The sequence below is a fragment of the Alnus glutinosa genome, chromosome 2, assembly GCF_958979055.1.
Source record: "Alnus glutinosa chromosome 2, dhAlnGlut1.1, whole genome shotgun sequence".
Lineage (NCBI taxonomy): Eukaryota > Viridiplantae > Streptophyta > Magnoliopsida > Fagales > Betulaceae > Alnus > Alnus glutinosa.
The window spans coordinates 4,344,836-4,366,179 of NC_084887.1; the positions used below are offsets into that span (position 1 = coordinate 4,344,836).

General features: G+C 35.3%; 1 protein-coding gene across 1 annotated transcript; it reads left to right on the top strand.

The window, feature by feature from the left end:
- The first annotated feature begins 9,851 nt into the window (after positions 1-9,851).
- Positions 9,852-21,024, top strand: LOC133860191 (cysteine-rich receptor-like protein kinase 10). The gene is made up of 9 exons (XM_062295838.1): positions 9,852-10,214; positions 10,634-10,881; positions 17,967-18,715; positions 18,929-19,045; positions 19,242-19,372; positions 19,464-19,674; positions 19,899-20,136; positions 20,447-20,588; positions 20,677-21,024. The coding sequence occupies exons 1-9, from the start codon at positions 9,852-9,854 to the stop codon at positions 21,022-21,024; spliced, it is 2,547 nt and encodes an 848-aa protein (XP_062151822.1).
- The last annotated feature ends 320 nt before the right edge of the window (positions 21,025-21,344 follow it).

The window sequence follows — 21,344 nt, forward strand, 5'->3', positions numbered from 1 at the left end:
TGTTCTTATAATAAAAATAGAATTATATGGTACGAGAATTGTCTGGTAAAGTACGCAAATAATAGTTTCTTTGGCAAGATTGATTATGAAAATGTGGTTTATGCTTGGGCGGTTCAAAATGCAAGTGATCCCTCGTCGTTTATGTTAGAAATAATCAACATATTACTTAATCTAACATGTGCAGCGGAAAACGAATAAAACAGGATTCAGGCTTACCTTTAGCTATGTTTGCTCAAGCTTTTCCACGATCCATCTGAAGAACAAGAAAAGATTGTTTGAGGGATCTTCTAACCTATGCCTATAACCGAATTGCCGTACTGATGGTGTACACAGGCTGTTTATTTATAGGCTAGGTCAGGGACCCTCAAATATGGTAAATACAGTATTGTTTCCTTCCATCAAGGAAACAATATTGTTAATTGATTTTTAAAATCAATTAACCGATTCCATATTTACGGTAATCTAAATTAATAGAAATAACCATAATACCGATTCCATATTTACGGTAATCTAAATTAATAGAAATAATCATAATACCGTATATGTTTATTAAAAAAATAATAAACATAGCAAACACCGTAAATGTGATATAAATGCCACATAAGGGAATAATATCTTACATTCACCCACTTGGCTTTTATGACACATGACCTTATGGTATTAGGTTCTTTAGTTTGGCCAATCACTTATGGAATCCTCCCACTCAGATAAGAAATGTTTCACATGAATCATGGCGGTAAAACCATTATAAAATTAGGTCGTCCCTTCTATGTATCACAATGTAAAACACTCATTATATGAGTACCTTATGGATAATTAAGCTTTATGAATGAACTTCCTATAAGTCATTCGGGTCCAACTTTATTTATCCTCATGGATAAAATAACAAATGTGCACAAAATCCTTATTATAATAACTTTATGTCTATAGACCAAAAAGAGACAAACCAAGCAAAAAATGAATTAATGAGTCTCATATATTCCGCATGACTTTATTCTTTATTCACTGGTAAACTTTAAGTCATGGGATCCGCAATCATTAATTCAGTACTTATATGCTCAATAGACCATTTATGTCTCTTAATGTTATCTCTCGTACTGATATACTTGATGTCGATTTACTTCTGCTTCTACTCTTTATTCTTATAAAAGAAGATTATAGTAGAATTACCGCAGAGTATCTTTATGGTCTAACTGTAAAATCGACAATATTGAGATTTTCAACAAAATGTCTCAACCATCATGCCTGTGTACTAAATTCATAGCACGCTAGAATTTTAGCTTTCTTGGTAGACGTAGCAACCATAGTCTGCATACTGCATATTTAAGATATATCTCTCAATAAAAATATATATACCCTAAATAGACTTTCTACTATCTACACAATCAGCAAAACTCAAATCTGAACAACTAACCATCTTCAAATGGAAAGGTATCCTTAGGTTAAGTTTTACTTCTTAGTTCCTTGCATATACCGCAAGACTTTATTTGCAGCACTTTATTGATCCAATATTCTTATTATCAGTCATATGGTTATGCATAATGCAGACGCTTTAAAAAAAACTTTTCATCTGCCCTTATTCCAATACCTTTTGGGACATTAATCTGTATTTAATTAGTCCCTCTCAATTGCTATTGAAGGTACATAATCCTTTATTCTAAATCTTCCCAAAACTTTTTCAATGTAGGCCTTCTGAGACAATGCTAATATTCTTTATGTCTCTGTGAATCTCTATGTCAAAAGACATAAGAGGTTTCACCCAAATCCTTCATTTCAAAGTTTTGTGAAATGAACCTTATGTAGCAAACCTAAATCACCACTTGCAAAAACAATATCTACATATAGGACTAGAAAGATTATTGTACTTCCACTGACCTTAAGGTATATATACTAATTAACAAGGTTTTTAGTAAACAATAAAACAATTACCTTGTAAAAAATATATCACCAATGAGAGATCTATCACAGCCTATAAATATAATTCTTTAATTTGCAAGTATTCTGACTGTTATTTTATAAAACGTTTAGGTTGTGTCATGTAAACCTCATCTTTAAGATCCTCATTCATAAAAGTTGTTTTCGCATCCACTTGATGTAGCTCTAGATCAAAAATAAGCTACTAATGCTATGATCATCTTGATGAACCATCCTTAGACACTAGAGAGAATGTTTCACGATAATCAATGCCTTCCTTATGAGTAAAACCATTGGCTACGAGTCTAGCTCGACCCTTCAGCCATGGACTTAACTCTCACTTCATGGCACTGAATCTCAATGTGGAGTTTTCTCCACTCATAGCATGTGAAAACAAATTTGGATCATCTTTATGTCCAATGTCAACATCAGACAACATGATCACTAAGAATTGTTGATCTCCTTATTCTATAGGATTTTCTTAATTCTACTTCCTCTGCATTTTGCAATGGGAGAATAGACTTTTGAACCTGTTCTGTATGAGTTGGTTGTTCTAGAAATGATTGTGGCTCAGGATAATCAATCTGATTTTCCCTGAATACAATCAATCATCCTCTATGAGGAGGAGATTTGACCAACTCTAGTGCTTCCTCAAATTCCAATTTGTGTGAATGAGCACTCCCACTAGGTTCTGCATCCTCTAGAAATTTTACAATCAACAACTCTAGTATTATATGAAGGATAATAAAATATTAAAACCCTTTAAAGTTTACTAGATAGCTTATAAAAGATCCACTGGTTGTCCTTGAATCTAATTTCCTAAGGCGAGGATTATAAATCCTCTCTTTAGCAAGGCAACCCTATATGTGTAAATAATGTAAACTAAGCTTCCATCTATTTCATACTTTAAAATGTGTCATAAGGACAACCTTAGATGAAATCCTGTTTAACATATACACAACGGTCTTCAAAGCTTTACTCTATAAGGGTAATAGTAGATTAGTATTACTAATCATTTCCCCTTTGTGTGTACCTACCTTAATACTCTATGCCTATATTAGATCTTATGATCTTCATATTATTTCTCTTCTTCTTCCTTATAGATATTGAAAGCATTCAATACCTCAGCTTTAATATTTAGAAGATAGAGATACATAAACTTTATATGGTCATCACTAAAAGAGATAAAAAAATATCTCTGACCATTTATGCAATGAGTATGAAAAGGTCAACACCTTACATGATCTCAAGAATCTCAAAATGTTCTCTTTGGCACCTCTAGTGGTCTTGTTGGTATGCTTTTCCTTATGCAGCCCACACAAGAACCAAAGTCAGTAAATTATCGACTTTTATTTACTGTATAGAGATACATTTCAATCTCCAAAGCCATAACAAGAGCATTTTTAAAATTCTCAAAAGACTCTACTTTACGTCAACATCAGTACGCAGAGACAAACAAATAATTTTGTTTCAAAAGTTGGGATATAGGTCAATTTTAAATATACCTTAAATAAACCCCAAACCAATATTCCACCAAAAAATAAGAAAAATTTCAACTTTAAAATAAAATTGAAATTTCTAACAAGCCAAACTAGAAAAGTAAATTTCTAAAAGATTATGGAATATAAATCATTTGTTTTTAGGTCAAAATTATAACTGAATTTTAAAATTAACCTATAGATCCCAACAAGCTCAAATTACAAACACGCGTTATTCATTTTAAAAGGACTCTGCATTTGTGTTGACAACGTGGATTGTTAAACCATAAACAATCCATAATAAATTTGAATGAGTCACTAAAAGAGATTCACGACATACCAGATATATGAGATTATCTTTATTTTAAGTCATTTCTTATACTTCATGCAATCTTTCTTGATATGCCCTTTATTTTCCTTATTGCATGAGAAATAGGTATCTTGATTGCCATGATACTTTATTGGCACCTTATTCTCATGCTTTAAGTATTGGACATGATTGCATTTATTGGTCATTCCCTTGACACGAGTAATCATGTGAACACTTTATAAATTCTCTCATATCCTTGAACACACATGGTTAGAAGTTTATTTACTAACCATTTATCCTTACGTGTGTTACAAGATAAAATTCTACACTTAGAAGAGAGAATACAAAAATAAAATGACCAATAATGACTCAAAAATCTTAATCTTTAGGGACTTAAGCTAAACTACAATATCCTTCATTCCCATAATGGAATTAGAAACACTCAAATGAAAAGGCATATCAATCCTTTTCCAGTCAGAAAAATATTACCATAATGTATTGGAATATAAAACCACCAAAAGGCAGAGTAACATGAATAGTTGCAATCACAAAAAATAAAAATACTTTAATGCTATGAAGTAACTTTATTTTAAATTGGCCAATGCCAATTTAAATAATAAATAGTAAATTTCAACCTACCTGTGGGCAAAGGTTGCATCACGCATGAAATTTACTCTTTATTAATAAGACTAAAGCAAATTTAAATATTAATAAATAAAATTCTTCGTACCTTTGGGCAACCGAAAGAAATTTTACTTTTAATACTAAATTTGTTATCTTATTCTAATTAAGTCATAAAAATAAAAACTTCCCTTTGGGGATAAGTAATTAAATTTATGAATTAACTACAAGACGATATCAACTTTAATTTAAATTAGCCAATGCCAATTTAAATAGTAAATTTCAACCTACCTGTGGGCAAAGGTTGCATCACGCATGAAATTTACTCTTTATTAATAAGACTAAAGCAAATTTAAATATTAATAAATAAAATTCTTCGTACCTTTGGGCAACCGAAAGAAATTTTACTTTTAATACTAAATTTGTTATCTTATTCTAATTAAGTCATAAAAATAAAAACTTCCCTTTGGGGATAAGTAATTAAATTTATGAATTAATTACAAGACGATGTTAATTTTTCTATATGAAGTTCACGTGTATGATCTTTATGCGATTATTATAAAATCGAGAAGCTGTGGCTCTCCCAAAAAATCATAATAATCAATCTGCAGTATATGAACATCTAACAAAATTCTTTATGATGTTCATATGTGTAATCCTGATGTAATTATCATTAAAAATTGGGATGCTGTGGCCCCCAAAATCATAATGATAATTACGTGTGTGTAATCTTGATGCAATTATCATCCAAATTTGGGATGCTGTGGCTCCCCAAAATCAATATGATAATTGCGACTTCATTAACATCTAACAACTTTATAGATGCCCCCTTAATAGTTCCAGGAATATAACAAACCAATACCTAAATGGGGTAAACATCATTTTCCAATGTGCAACCAGGTGAGTTCCTAGGAAAGTGAGGGGGGTCACTTAGACACACTTAAATCCCAAGACTTTCCTTGCCAGAACTTTTTTAGACATTGCATTCTTGGATATTACTATAAACACACCAGCGTATATGGTATTGTTAATTATTCTTAGGTCTCTAGGCATCAAACAATTTATATATAACAATGTAAATTCAACAATTAAAATATATTCCTCAATATATGTATTAAAGAAGCAATAATCTTAAAATACAACACTGTAAATAATAAGTGGAATAAAACTGCAATATGAGGACATAATAAAAAATATGGCCCAATGGTTTAGTAGGTGGCCAAGGCCCTTTACACTTGCTGAACCCAAGTTCTAAACACCATAAGGCTTAAATTCCCCTTTTAAAAAGAACTTGATGGGTTGTTGCAATGGGCTAGTGGATCTCTTTATAGGACTGGGTCAAACCCACTTAAATGGGCCCTTTTTTTTTTTTTTAATCTGAATAGGGCCTCTTGGGCTGACCCAATGGGTCAGCACTTGGATTCGGGTCAACCCACTTGGTATCGGGTTGGACTCATGGGTTTTAAACCCGACCCGACCCTCATTTCTTTATGGGTCGAAACTTTAACCCGGATGCCCAAAAATGACCCGAAAATACACATATGCTGACCCGACCCGGATTGCCTGATGGGTTGAAACCCTGCCCACAACCCGACCCGTAAAACCTTTGCACCTGCGCCGTTTCTCCTTCTTCTTCAGTTTTTTATTTTTATTTTTATTTTTATTTTTATTTTTTTGTTTTTTATTATTACCAGCGCCTGCCGTCGCCCTTAGCGCTGCCACCTTATGTAGCGGCCACGAGGGGCCGCTGCTCAGCAGCCACGGCAACCCAGAGGGGTCGCCGATTGCCCAAGAACCAGGAGGCCCTTACGGGCCGCCAGTTCTTGTGACGGGGAAGAGGCCGCTTGCAGCGGCTTCTTCGACCCAGAACAACGCTGGCCCTTACGGGCCGGTCCCTTCGTTCCAGGAACCAGGCGACCCGTGAGGGCCGCCAGTCCCAATGAAGAGGGAGGCCGCTGGAAGCGGCCTCTCCTTCGACAAACGACGCCGGCCACGACGGGCCGGTGGCGATCCTGCCGGTGGTAGAGAAGAGATCAGGCAGTGGAGGTTTCACGGCAACCGGTTCGCTCTAACGATTCTCTTATGCACAGATTCGAAACACAAACACGTACAGTTCATGAACAATAATAACAGGCTGAATTTTGTTCTATATGGAACAATGGAACAAACGACATGTTGGAAAAAGCAAATACCCATATGTTATACATGAACAAATTGTGTTCACAAAAATACTGGATTGAACATGAATATGTTCACAAAATTATGTTTAACAACCATATGTGAACAATAAAAATAGATATGTTCACAGAAATTATGGATTCAACAAAACTTAATGCTAAGCAAAATAGTATAGAGGTGGCTCTGATACCACATGTTAGAAATAATCAACATATTACTTAATCTAACATGCGCAGTGGAAAACGAATAAAACAGGATTCAGGCTTACCTCTAGCCATGTTTGCTCAAGCTTTTCCACGATCCATCTGAAGAACAAGAAAAGATTGTTTGAGGGATCTTCTAACCTATGCCTATTACCGAATTGCCGTACTGATGGTGTACACAGGCTGTTTATTTATAGGCTAGGTCAGGGACCCTCAAATATGGTAAATACCGTATTGTTTCCTTCCATCAAGGAAACAATATTGTTAATTGATTTTTAAAATCAATTAACCGATTCCATATTTACGGTAATCTAAATTAATAGAAATAACCATAATACCGATTCCATATTTACGGTAATCTAAATTAATAGAAATAATCATAATACCGTATATGTTTATTAAAAAATAATAAACATAGCAAACACCGTAAATGTGATATAAATGCTACATAAGGGAATAATATCTTACAGTTTAATCCCAAGGTAAGAAACTTGCTAACAGAACTGGCCAATCAAGCTTCCGGGAGCCCGAAGATGTACAAGACCGGAAGCTTGGAGATTGGAGAAGGGAGGAGGGTGTATGGGTTGACTCAATGCACCAGAGACATTTTCTGGAAGTGATTGTAAAGTGTGTCTTGAGGAAGAAATCAGGCGACAGCCAGATTGCTGTGATGGGAAACAAGGAGGAAGGGTTATGAGTGGGAGTTGCTACTTCAGATATGATGTTTCCCCGTTTGTTAAAGACTCGATGCTTAACATGGAGAGACCATGGGCTTATTTGTCAAGCAACAATACAGAACAGCAACTGTTTATGTACTTTTTTTTTTTTTTTTAATATTTTTCACTACTAATCAATATCAAAATATTCCCACTTTTTATATCACATCAATAATTTTTTTATTATTATTCAAATAAAAATAATAAAAAAATTCACTACAATACAAAACTTTTTCACTTTTTTATACAAATTCTTTTTATTTTATATCACATCATTACTTTTTACCAATTCTGAAACTAACAACCCACTACTCTGTTCTGTACATGTCTTTACCAAACAAACTCATATCTTTCGCCGTTTGTGAATGCGGAATATGGGGGAACGGACTGTCACTCTCCCTTCGTATCTCGTTGCATATATATTATATTATATATTTTGTAAGTACGGAAAGCTTTACTTAAAACTCCGGATGTTTTCACTTTTGGAAAAAAAAAAATTCAAACTTTAAAAAGTGTGAATTTATGATATTTATTTTTCAAATTTTTTTTTTTTCAATTTCAACCATCCATTATAATTTTTCTTTAAATCTTATTCAAATTTTTAAAATACCATTGTGTTTATTTTTTATTTTTTTATAAAAAAAATTATAAAAAATTTCAAAGATTTAAGCATTAGTATTTTTGTAAATTCCATTAAATTTTGACCAACACCTAAATCCTATCAATTTTTTTTCTTTTTTTTTTTTTTTCCTAAAAAATAGACACAAGGGTATGCTGAAAATTTTGATAGGATTTAAAGGAAAATCCCAAGGGAGGGTTGAAATTGAAAAAAAAAAAAAAATTAAAAAAATTAAAAGATGGATATCCTAAATTGACACTTTTTTAAGTTTGGGTACATTTTTTCAAAAGTGATGAAAGATCATGGATTATAAGTGGACTTCTCTCTTTTTTTTTTTTTCTTTTTTTAATTTTATTTAATAATTACTGCTGCATGTTTTGATTATATGTTGGAGTGGCTCTTATATGGGTGGTGTAGAATAAAAGTTAATTTCTTTTTTTTTTCAATAGAATTGTTGCAGGAATATTTATGGTGTACGTTTAATTCAATAGTGGATCCTAGTAGGATAAGAATAAGGTTTTTTTTTTTAAATTTGTTTTTTAATTTTTTAGTATAAGGTTATTGGATCCTCATCCATATCCTCAGTACTTGCATCATTGACATTGTCTATGATTGAATAATATTTATTAAACCTATATCTGTAGGTGTTATAAAACATCCATCCTCAGTAAAGCATGTTTTATGTTTTATAAAGTATTATAAAACAGATTCTTGTAGTGACTCGTACGTGAGGCTCTTTACTTTAGATGATCTTATTCTTAGGATCCCGGTCAATACTTTTAGTGCTACATAGTAATAAATCAAACAAATAAATAAATAAAATCATTATTTATTTAGTTATTAATTCACTCGCTTCGTCATTCTGGCTAACTTATTTGACTCGCTCCGGCATTTCACCTTTCTTACGAAATGCAATGCATATCCAATTAATCGACAACACGTGTATACATTACACAATCAGCTTCACCAAGTCATATGTCTCCAATCGTGAGTTGTCATTCCACATAAAACCAATTGGTGTTAAGGGAGACAAACTCAAGTATTTCATGGACATCAACATCACGCCCAACGAGCCTGTTTTTAGAGCGGTAGTAAGGACTGGCATTATAGCCCAAGAATAATTGAAAATAATAGCCCAAGACTCCAATAACACCTAGACGGAGGATTGAATATGTGTTTGCCAAAATAACGCGGAATTTAAAAATAAGTAACCACATAAACATTCGCCAAATATAATGACAAAGATAAATCAATCAACATAACTAATTTGGTGATGAAGTGGTAACATTTTGAAGAACTTTTCATAATAAAACTATTCCAAGGCAGCCAAATCAAGGAAATCAATTCACATTTGAAGTATGAAAATACAAAAAGTATACACTTATAAAACCTTTGAAGTTGACACAATCTTACATTAAACAGGTGACATGCTTATTTACCACCATAACAGTTCACCCAAAACATCTTGAATTTTTTTCTACTTGATCTCCTTTATTAAAACTTTGATAAGCTTTAATTGTTGTTGATGAATATTGTGGTTTTACAACGAAGACTTTAAGAGATGAGCAATTGAAAGCACAAAAACTTAAACTTGCTCTCTTGACACATGAAGAAAAAGGCTATTTATTCTTTGGAAATATTGCCTCAAATCCCTTGAAAAATCGTGCTTTAAAAGCTTTTAAATAGACTTGTGGTGCGAAAATTTTTAGTAAGCTGGATTTGAGGTCTGGATACCACTAGATTCGGGTGGTAAAACAAGATATTCCTAAGACTGCATTTCGTACTCATGAGGGTCATTATGAATTTTTAGTGATGCCTTTTGGTTTAACGAATGCTCCTGCAGCTTTTCAGAGTTTGATGAACCACGTTTTCAGGCCTTACCTCCGCTGGGTTATATTAGTTTTCTTTGATGACATTCTGGTATTTAGTTCATCTCCAGAAAGTCATAAAGAACATCTTAGGATCACTCTTGATATCCTGAGGACTAATAAGCTTTTTGCCAAAACATCCAAATGTCGGTTTGGCTGCACAGAGGTGGAATATTTAGGCTATATTATTTCTGCAAATGGTGTTTCTACTGATCCAGGAAATATAAAAGCTATGGGGGATTGGCCATTTCCTACCACTATCAAAGCTTTGAGGGGGGTTTTTGGGCTTGACAGGATATTATCGGAAGTTTATCCATGCTTATGGATCTATTGTTGCTCCTTTTACTTCCATGCTCAAGAAAAATGCATTTAGTTGGTCTCCAGAAGCTAAAGAAGCCTTTTTGAAGTTGAAGGCACGCAGCAGTAAGTCAAGCTCCTGTTTTAGCTTTACCAAACTTTGAGAAACCTTTTCTCATTGAATGTGACGCTAGTGGGTTAGGGATAGGAGCTGTGTTGATGCAAAGTAACCGGCCTATTGCATTTTTAAGTAAAGCCTTGAAAGGTAGAGCTTTGCATATGTCCACATACGAGAAGGAGTTATTTGCTCTTGTCACTGCAGTGCAAAAGTGGAGACCTTACCTTTTAGGCTGGCCTTTTGTTGTGAAGACTGATCAGCAGAGTTTAAAAAATACCTTCTAGAGCAGAAAGTGGGCACCTTTTTAGCAGAAATGGTTAACTAAGTTGTTGGGATTTGATTTTCGGGTGGAGTACAAAAAAGGGGTGGATAACAAGGTCGTGGATGCCTTATCTAGGAGAGAAGGTTGGGAGAATGAAGCTGCATTATCTTCCATTTCACTTCCAGTTGCTGATTGGGTGGAGAATTTAAAAGTTCAATATCATCATGATCCAGATCTTAGGAAATTGATTCAACAGTGGAATTCTAATAAGCTGGACCATAAGAAGTATTCTATGAGGTAGGGTATGTTATTATACAAAAATAGAATTCATATAGGAGGAGCTCTTCAGTTGCAACTACAGGTTCTACAGTATGTGCATTGTGATCCAGCTGCAGGCCATTCGGGCTATGAGAGGACCATGTGGAGGGCCCGAAGAGATTTTTATTGGCGTGCTATGAAGCAGAGTATTAAGAAATTCATTTGGGAATGCCTTGTTTGTCAGTAAAACAAACAGGAGAATACTTCTCGTGCTGGTTTGCTGCAACCCCTTCCAATTCCTAATCGGATTTGGTCGGACATTTCTCTGGATTTTGTTGAGGGTTTACCCCTTTCACATGGTCATTCGGTGATTTTGGTAGTAGTGGATAGATTATCCAAGTATACCCATTTTATCTCTTTAGCTCATCCTTATACAGTAGTGAAAGTAGCTCAGTTATTCATTGCTAATATCCTTAAGTTACATGGGCTACCCACCTCCATTGTATCTGATAGGGATCCGACTTTCACAAGTCATTTTTGGAATGAATTGTTTAAGCAACATGGTACAACTTTGAAGATGAGTTCCAATTATCATCCTCAAACAGATGGTCAATCGGAAGTGGTTAATAAGTGTCTGGAGAATTATCTTCTTTGCTTTACTCAAGACAGGCCTAAACAGTGGTTGATGTGGTCACCTTGGGCAGAATTTTGGTATAATACAACATGCCACTCTTCTATCAAAATGACTCCTTATGAGGCAGTCTATGCCAGCCTCCTCCAAAACTTTTGTCCTATGTTCTTGGTACTACGAACGTGGTTGTAGTTGATGAGTTACTTTGCACCATAGAACATATTTTGGCCTTGTTGCAGCAGTATACAACAAGCTTAGCAAAGGATAAAGAAATTTGCTGACTTGAGACGAAATGAGAGGACTTTGGAGGTGAATCAACAGGTTTTTTTGAGGCTTCATGTAATGCCCCGCTTTTACAAAAAGTATAAGTGAAATTTTTTGAATTTTCACGTAACATTACTAACTTATTAGAGTTAAATATTTGCAACAGATTATATATAAATATAATACAGACTTGAGAATTAAATGACACTTCAGAGTTTCTACTGAAATACCTCAAATAGATATAGTAAACCAGTCAGTATAATTATACAAAACAGTAGTAGTCATGCCTCACAGGGCAAAATAGTCATACAAGCCAAAATATCTACATAATTGCAGAATTATAAATATTGTCTGGAGCTAGGCTAAATGAACTACAACAGGGTAGTTCCCAAAAAGAAAGGCAGACTAGCCTCACAAAACCAGTATCAGGAACCATCTAAAAGTCTGGATAGTCCTGATATTCTTCTTCTTTATGACTTGAATTATCTCACAATACAGGAAGAAGACAACAACATAAAATACTAAAGTGAGTCCACTATTTCCCATAATAATATGAGTGCTGATTTATTTAATAAATGCAACATAATGCAATGGCCTTATAATCACATGTATATGCAAAATATAATCTATGATCGTGAATCATAGACATAAAATGAACATAAACATAATCATAAAGCAATGACAGTTTTAAGTGCAGAGTTTTAGGTATTGCCCTTTTTCCACTACTCAGTTGGCATTGGCACGGTTAGTGTCTTATTTGAAGCCTTGGCTTCCTCTCTTTAACTTTTAATTATATTCTTTGGGAGTCTTGGCTCCTGGAAACCTTGGTACACCAGTTTTTGTATTTATTATTCTCTTTTCAGGTACTTCTTCATTCACTGAGAACCTTGGAACTTAAGTGAAGCCTCACGTACCCACTATGGATCTTGATCCAACAGCTCGTTATTAGTTGGATTATTAAAATAATAAAATATGCAAATCACATGCGCAAACAAGTAAATAAGGCAGTAAATATAACATTATAGGAAAAATCAACCAGCTTCGTCCTCAGTAAGTATAGAGATACTTACTGTTTCTGCTCCAAAAGTTTTTCCTCTACAACTGCATAATTACAATCATGTGATAATACTAAATTAGTGATAAGGCGTTACGAACATATTTATTACTTATTCTCAAGATATTATTCTAACAATTATTCTAATACTTCCATTTATAAATTGGATGACATAATAGCATTTTTGTTCTCTTAATTAAGATATTGAACGCCATTTTAAATTATTGAGTAATGAAACTTAAAAATCTTCTTTTATTAACCATTAATTCCAACTAATATATACCTAACTAGTATAGTTATATACATATAACTCTCATACATATATACTTCTACAAATCCACACACATACATCTTCTTCAAGCCTTCTAAACTATAACACACTTTTATCAAAATCTCATAATACTACATACATACATAAATCATTAACAACTCACACACACAACTTCCTTACCAACTAGCTCATTTCCAAAAGCCCACTTATTTGATTTATACTTAAAAACACACCCATACATATTTCAGCATTACTAACAGGCCTACTCATCATCACATATACACATAAGTTTCCATGGCTTTCTCATTAGAAGAAGAGAAACAAACCATGATTTCAGGGAACAAATACTGAATTCTAGAGAGTAAAATGGGAAGATTCAATTACTAGAATTCGCACTCAAACCACTAGAGAAAGGGAAGTGAATTGGTCCAACACAGAATATTGAAGGTAAGTTGAATGTTGCTAGTTTTTGCACTAGAAATAGGGAAGGATTTCAGATATTATTTTCTAGTGTTTTGTTGGGAAATGAGAGGTGTTTTAAGGCTTTATTCCTGATCTTCTAACTACTGGATTCATAGGAAAAAGAGAGAGCTTTTCCTATGAAATTTCAGCATTAAAACAGGGAGGGAGTAGGGAGCTTACGTGAGAGAGGTAGAGAGAGTTTGATGATTTTTAGTGATGATTTTGATGACCCATGCATGCTATATATAATGATCTTGGATGGTTGAGATTAAGCCAGCAACTAGGTGCTTCAATGGCCGGATTTGAGCCAAATAATCCTCCAAATCCGCAGCCCAAATCTCTCATATCTTCTAGAATAGGATTTTCATATCTTTAAGCAATAATTACTTGATATCTATGAAGATCTAGTTTGTTTTGAACTTAATTGGGCTAACTAGACTAACTAGACAAATTCCTAATCCCCTGAGGTCAGTAACACGAAATGGGTTCAAGAATCTAAGGTGTAAAATTGCCACTTGTAGCTTACACGTAAACTGCATCGCACTGGATAATAAAGTCGCTCGATCGACTATTCTATCGCTCAATCAACTTCGGCCCAGAATCTCTCGATCAACCCTAAAGTCGCTCGATCGATCCTATTTACCCGCAATTATTAAGTCGCTCGATTGATCTAATATCCAATCGATCGACTTCGCTCCCAAAGTCGCTTGATCGACTGTAGAGTCCCTCGATCGACTTTGGTTAGTGATTTCTTTACTAATCCGATTTCTCTACTTATATACATATATACAATTCTACTTAAACTAACAATAAAAATAATTAAGCTTTATACTTATGCATGCATATGTACATATTTTTCATTCATACATTATTATCCTAAGCGTAGTATTTTTCCGAGTATTACACTTTAGCCCTATCGACAAACTTTAGTAGCCATTAGACGGGCTTTGAAGTTAGCTCCGAGGTTCTATAGGCCTTTTACAGTTTTAAGAAGAGTAGGAGCTGTAGCATATGAGTTGGATTTACCTGCCACTTCTAGAATACATCTTGTATTCCATGTCTCTCAGCTTAAGCCTACGTTGGGAGTTAATACCTCTCCTATACCTGTGCTACTGCCTGTCAATTTGGAGGGTATTATTTAACCAGAGCCTATGGCTATTTTGGATCGCCGATCGAGGCCTTTGAACAATAGGGCTTTCACTGAAGTGTTGGTGCATTGGACTGGACAGATTTCGGAAGATGCTGCTTGGGAGGATTTTCATAAGTTAACTCAAGCCTACCCACACCTTGTGGGCAAGGTGCTTTAAAAGAAGGGAGTATTGTGACAGACCAGTCTTAGAGGTATACATGGCTGTAAGTAGTGTTGACATGTGGAAGTAGTGGGAGAAGTAGATCATCACACGTGGTGAAGCTGTTGCGAGCGGGTTGGCAGCTAAGAGGTGGTTGTAAGCAGTTAATCGTTTTAGTAGTTATGTTAGTTGTTTCTTTACTTGTACAAAAGATAGGGAAAGTTGTAGAGGGAAGGTATTCTGGTTGTAATTCGTTCCTAGAGAACTCTGGAGGTTCTTGGCACCTCGAATGCCAATAGAGGAGAGTAGCCTTCTCGAACATGCCATTTCTTTCAATAAAATTCCTATCTTTCTCTTCATTTCTTCTTCTTTTACCTTGACATTTCTTCCTTTTCTCTGTTGATTTCTTAACAGAACTTCAGTTCTGTTACAGTTCGTTTACTCATCATTCATCAAGCTTTCTTGTAGGTTAATTCACCATAAACGCAACTTGCTCGATTAAATGCTAGAAAGGTAGAACACAAAAATTTCTATTTCATTGAAATTAGGAAGCATAAATAATGATTACATAGTACAAACCATTAATATTGTTGTTGTCTTGCCAATTATGAATCTTCTTGTGTTTTATATCAAGTGTTGGGAATCTATAATATCAGAGATGGCGAAGCAATACAATATGATAGTAGAGGTAGAAGTAAAATATAGGTGTCCTGTTCTTGTTTATTGTGTACAAATTTCTGTCTGTAAAAGTAAAACCCTTGTAGTTTATTAGCTAATCTTCAGTTTTAGACTTCTTTGGTTGAAACCTTTTCATCCCCACACCCACCAAAAGAAAACAGAAAAAGTATAAACAAAAGAAATACACATGATAAAAAGGTTACTTTTCATGAAAATCCATGAAGAGTAATTAATGGAGCTATGATTGTGGCATAATGTTAAAGGCTATTATCTGATGAGATTATATTGTAATCGAAGCTTTTGTGAGCCGAAGACATTCCGATGCTTGGTTAGCATATTTTGATTCCTTCATCCCGGAGATCTTGAAATTGGGAATATGACACAGCCTTTGATGTGACTAGATGCCATGTGTTGGCAAGGGAGAGATTCTCAGACCTTATGGGTAAAGCTTTGAGTGAGCTCGAGATTTACTTGGACTGATATCACATGTACTTTCCTTGACATTTGACGGGCTTTGGACCAGGTGTCCAAGTGCTGATGGGATATCAGTCTTATCTGTGTACGGTTGTTTGTCAAAAGGGGTAACGCCCTTGCTTTGAGACAGGCAGATACGCTTCAGACCCTGTTGATGCAGGTCTAATCAACTTGATAGGACCTCATATATAGAATGTGCCGCCGCTGCCGCGGGTTCGTCCTCCCATTATGACAAGATCGAAAGCTGAATATGAGCTCCAATTAGTGATCGGCTCCGAATGTGACGTCCCACATCGCCTGGGAATGGGGATGTGCTTATATGTATAAATACACCCTATATGACACAACGCGTTTTAAAGCCGTGATGGCCATGAACCGATCAGAACTCCGCAGTTAAGCGTGCTGCTGCGAGAGCAATCCCAAGATGGGTGACCTCCTGGGAAGTTCTGTTTGGGGAGCCAAAAGTAGACAATATTGTGTCATTGAGGGTGGGTCGTTACAAATAGTATCAGAGCCATTGCCCAGCCTGAGATGGTGGGAGCGTGCACAAGCCCAAGAGGGTTGCCGGCGAGCACTCGCTGGGAAGCCAAGAATGGGGTGGTCCCATGAGGGTCGCCAGCGAGGACGCTGGGTCCCAAGGGGGGGTGATTGTGACGTCCCACATCGCCTGGGAATGGGGATGTGCTTATATGTATAAATGCACCCTATATGACACAACGCGTTTTAAAGCCGTGATGGCCATGAACCGATCAGAACTCCGCAGTTAAGCGTGCTGCTGCGAGAGCAATCCCAGGATGGGTGACCTCTTGGGAAGTTCTGTTTGGGGAGCCAAAAGTGGACAATATTGTGTCAATGGGGGTGGGTCGTTACACCGAAGGGCCGGACATGGGTCGGGCCTTGATACCTCAATGGGCCTGAGCGACATTTGGGTTCTAATAACGACTTGGGCTTGCCATTCCCCAACAATGTATAGGCTGTATTGCTGTTATATTGGACTTGTTTGGTAAAGACATGTATAGAACAGAACAGAGTAGTGGGTTGTTAGTTTTGAAATTAGTAAAAAGTATGATGTGATATAAAATAAAAAGAATTTGTATAAAAAAGTAAAAAAGTTTTGTATTGTAGTGAATTTTTTTATTTGAAAAGTAATAAAAAATTATTGATGTGATATAAAAAGTGAAAAAAGTGAATGTTTTGATGTTGATTGGTGGTAGAAAATATAAAAAAGTGATAAAAAAAAAATTACATAAACAGTAAAAGCATTATGCTGTTCTGTTCCGTAACCTATCAAACAAGCAAATTAGGTTTCCAGAAAGGTATTGCACATTTTGGTCAAAAACTTTGTCAAGTCAGAGTCTTATTCTCTTGCAACTTTGATAATATTTTACATTCAAAGTATAGCACTTCTTGTAAGGCAGATTCTGGAATTTTGACTATTGATGGTGTCTTCATTTAGAATAGCCATTAAACCATTTAATTAGTACCCCATTGTTAGTAGATATTAATAATAGACAAGTCCGGTCCAACAGTGATTTTAAGGCTGTCTCTAGCTAGCGGTGTGTGTTTTAGTGAGAAGTGGACTGATTCCTAGTATTTGCTCTAAATATTAAACTGGTTGCTTGTTTGACCAAATGAACTTAAATATTGCTTGTAAAATTATATATAAGTCGTTCCAAGAGTATTGTCTACGGTTGGATTACGGGTCATTTGGGTTGCCAGAGAAGTAGATGCTATATATCCTAGCCTCATCTGTCCTGTTTGAGAAATATCGTTCATAGTTTATTCAGGATGGATGATAAACTTTTAAGAGAAAAATTCAAGGATCTTTTTAGCTTCAGAATCTGAAAGGGAGGCACAGTTTTATTCATCAATATAACTCATTCTTCTTCCTTTGTTACCTCTTCTACCTCACCAAGTCTCCTTCCAAATTTATACAATGCAATATTTTGCAGTAGAAGTTGTTCATTTGCTTTTATCTTCATGTTTTCTTTATTTATCCAGCACCATTTCAGCTCAGGTTTACACAGACGTCAACTGTATTAATACCGCCAGTAATTATACTTCTGGCAGTGTCTATGAGCAAAATCTTAATAGTACTCTCACATCTCTTGTTGCCAATTCTTCTCTAAGTGGCTTCTATAACACTAGCGTGGGTGAGAATCCTGATGTGGTTTATGGCCTGATACAGTGCATACCCGAGCTCTCTAAGGAGGATTGTCAAACATGCGCAAATGCTGCAGCAACAGAGATCAGGCGCCGCTGTTTTAACCAGAAGGAAGCTTCCATAGTTGCTAATAATTGCTCGTTACACTACTCAGACTGGCGTTTCTTCTCGACTGTCAGTGGTAATGTAAGACTTAGTTTTTATAATCTGAAAGATGCAACCGACACGGTTCTTTTCAATCGTCAGATGGGAAAATTGGTGAAAAATATCTCATCTGAGGCTGCAGCCAGTCCTTCGAAATTTGCTGTTGGGATCACTAGGTACACAGATTTTGAGAATATATATGCTATGGCTCAGTGCTCCAGGGACTTGGCAGAAAACAGCTGCTTGACTTGCCTGAAAGGGCTTATCAGTTATATTCCTACTTGCTGTGACAAAAAAGTAGGAGGTCGTATGCTCTCTCTGAGTTGCAGTCTCCGCTATGAGATACATTCATTCTTTCTCTCACCATTACCACCTCCTCCACCAGAGGAGTCATCTTCTCCATCTCTGCCATTTCCCCAGCATGCAACTACAAATTATGCAGGTAATATCTCCCGGAGATTTCTTAATGTTAAACTACCATTTATTCCAAAAGTTTAAGTTGGCAGGAAGATGTAAATTTAATCATTTAACTAATACTCTAACAATATCCATGATCGAGAGAAAACAATATGTCAATAATTATGTTAATAATTAGATAGATTAAGTTTTTCGTTGCACAAATGATGAATAACTATTTTCATGCTTATGTGAGCAGGAAAGAAGAACTCAGAAATTGTTGTTTTGGTGGTCATCCCAGTAGCTATTTCGTTGGTTGTCATAACTATAATCTGCGGTTTCTTCCTATGGAGATGCACCAGAAGTAAAAGAGTTGGTAAATCAGATTATATCTCTTATAGCATTCAATCAAGTTGTTGGATTTAGATTTCTCTGTTCTCATCTTATCAACAGCCTAGAGGGATGTACTAAATTAAAATTTCCTGCCCAATGACCATACATTTCTTGTATCTCAAGCCTCAACTAACTTTTTGCTAGCTGAATTTATGTGTTTTTATTGTATTGTCAAATAGAGGGTGTTCATGAAGATGGAGATAAGAGCATGGAATCGCTTTTGATGAGTCTAAGTACACTTAGGGATGCAACAAGAAATTTCTCTGATGCATATAAACTTGGACAAGGTGGATTTGGTCCAGTTTACAAGGTAGATATACTGTTTAGATATCTATGATATGCATGCTATTTTTTCCCATTCCACTGTTGTATATTGAATATACTATCTCTATAAACCTCAGGGTAAATTCTTTGATGGACGAGAAATAGCTGTTAAAAGGCTATCAAGGAGCTCAGGGCAAGGTTTAGAAGAACTCAAAACGGAAGTAGGTTTGGTTGTAAAATTGTTGCATCGGAACTTGATAAGGCTGTTAGGCTTCTGCTTAGAAGATGGAGAGAAACTTCTTGTCTATGAATACCTACCTAACGGGAGCTTGGACCAAATTTTGTTTGGTATAGTCCTCTCATATATTTCTTGTTATTTTGCTCTATTCTATGACCAACTTACTTATATATATATATATATATATATATATATATATATATATTGCTTAATATTTTGTGAAGGAAATTTTTATCTCAAGGTCCTTGATTTTTTAACAATTTTTTTTTTTTTTTTTAAAAAAAATTTAGCATTGGAAATAACAATCTATTGATATGAAGCTTAGATGTTGCAGATCAGAATAGACGGTTCAGTTTGGAATGGAAAAGACGCTACAATATAATTATTGGAATTGCTCGAGGACTACTTTACTTGCACGAAGATTCTCAGTTGACGATTATTCATAGGGATTTGAAAGCCAGTAATATCATGTTAGATGAGTACATGAATCCAAAAATTTCTGATTTTGGTTTGGCTAAACTATTCTGTGGATGCCAAACTCAAGGCAATACAAATCGAATTGCCGGTACTCTGTAAGTCTAAAAATTTTAATTTGGAAGGTTCTCATTCTTTGTGAGTCTGTAATTCTGTATTAGTCCTAGCTAGGTATATACACGGGATTGTGAAATTTAGCTAGCCTAAGAGTAGGATTGCAGGGCATGCTTGTTTTGAGCAAATTAGTTTCGCATCTTAAGCTTTTCAGAGCAAATGAGCCCTGCAACATTCTATTTTACGTTGCCCCGGAACTCGTGTATGCATAATGATTGTGTTGTGTAATTGTCGTAGGTTCTTGCCTTTGTAGAGGACTTAAAAACCATTTCTTGTTTTTTGATGGCAATGAAGCGGATACATGGCACCTGAGTATGTAAAGAATGGGCACTTTTCAGTTAAATCAGATGTCTATAGCTTTGGTGTCTTGGTTTTAGAAATCATGGCAGGTCGAAAAAACTCGAGTTTTCGATACCCAATGAATCTACAAAGTTTTGTAAGCATTCTGTCATAGTATATATTCTCTTCTGCATAGAATTATAATAAGCTGCTCAGGATTGAATTGTATGATTCAACTTGTCCAGGCATGGCAACACTGGGCCAATGGAGCAGCTTTGAAGCTGATGGATCCAACCTTGGAGGATCAGTGGCCAACAAATGAAGTTTTGAAATGCATCCACATTGGGTTACTATGTGTTCAAGAATCTGCTGCTGATAGGCCTACAATGTCTGAGATTGTTATGATGCTTAGTTGTTATACTGTAACTTCCCCAGCGCCATCACCACCAGCATTTTTTGCCACTATGGAAAATCCTGAATCAGGATTGATGACAGAAAATTTTGGAGCATCATCTCAAAATGCTGAATCTAAACCAGATTCATTACAGCAATCTCTGAATTGGGTTACAATTACTGATTTAGATCCTCGCTAGCAATTGAAATGTAAGGAACCACTGTTAAAAGACTTCTTTACTGTTGCTATATATGATTGAATAAGTCTGATGCTCACACACTTTTGTACTCTCTCTCTAAATCTAGCAAAAATGAGTGTTGCACCATAATTTACTGATGCTTTATGTTTCTTCGGCAAGTAATACTACTTACTCATTTCATATCCAACTTTACTATTGGATTGATATGATAGTGTTTATCAATCTTTAGATTAGCCTTATTAAAAAAAAAAAATCAAGGGTTGATGAGAGATAAGTATTTGGAAATACCTTTTCTTGGATAATCAATATAAGTATTTGGA

Bases quoted from the DNA above. Each gene is read 5' to 3' on its own strand.
- LOC133860191 (XM_062295838.1), top strand. From the start codon at position 9,852: ATGCCTTTTGGTTTAACGAATGCTCCTGCAGCTTTTCAGAGTTTGATG. The intron at 19,373-19,463 runs GTAGATATACTG...TATAAACCTCAG, and splicing joins GATTTGGTCCAGTTTACAAG to GGTAAATTCTTTGATGGACG. The intron at 20,589-20,676 runs GTAAGCATTCTG...CAACTTGTCCAG, and splicing joins CAATGAATCTACAAAGTTTT to GCATGGCAACACTGGGCCAA.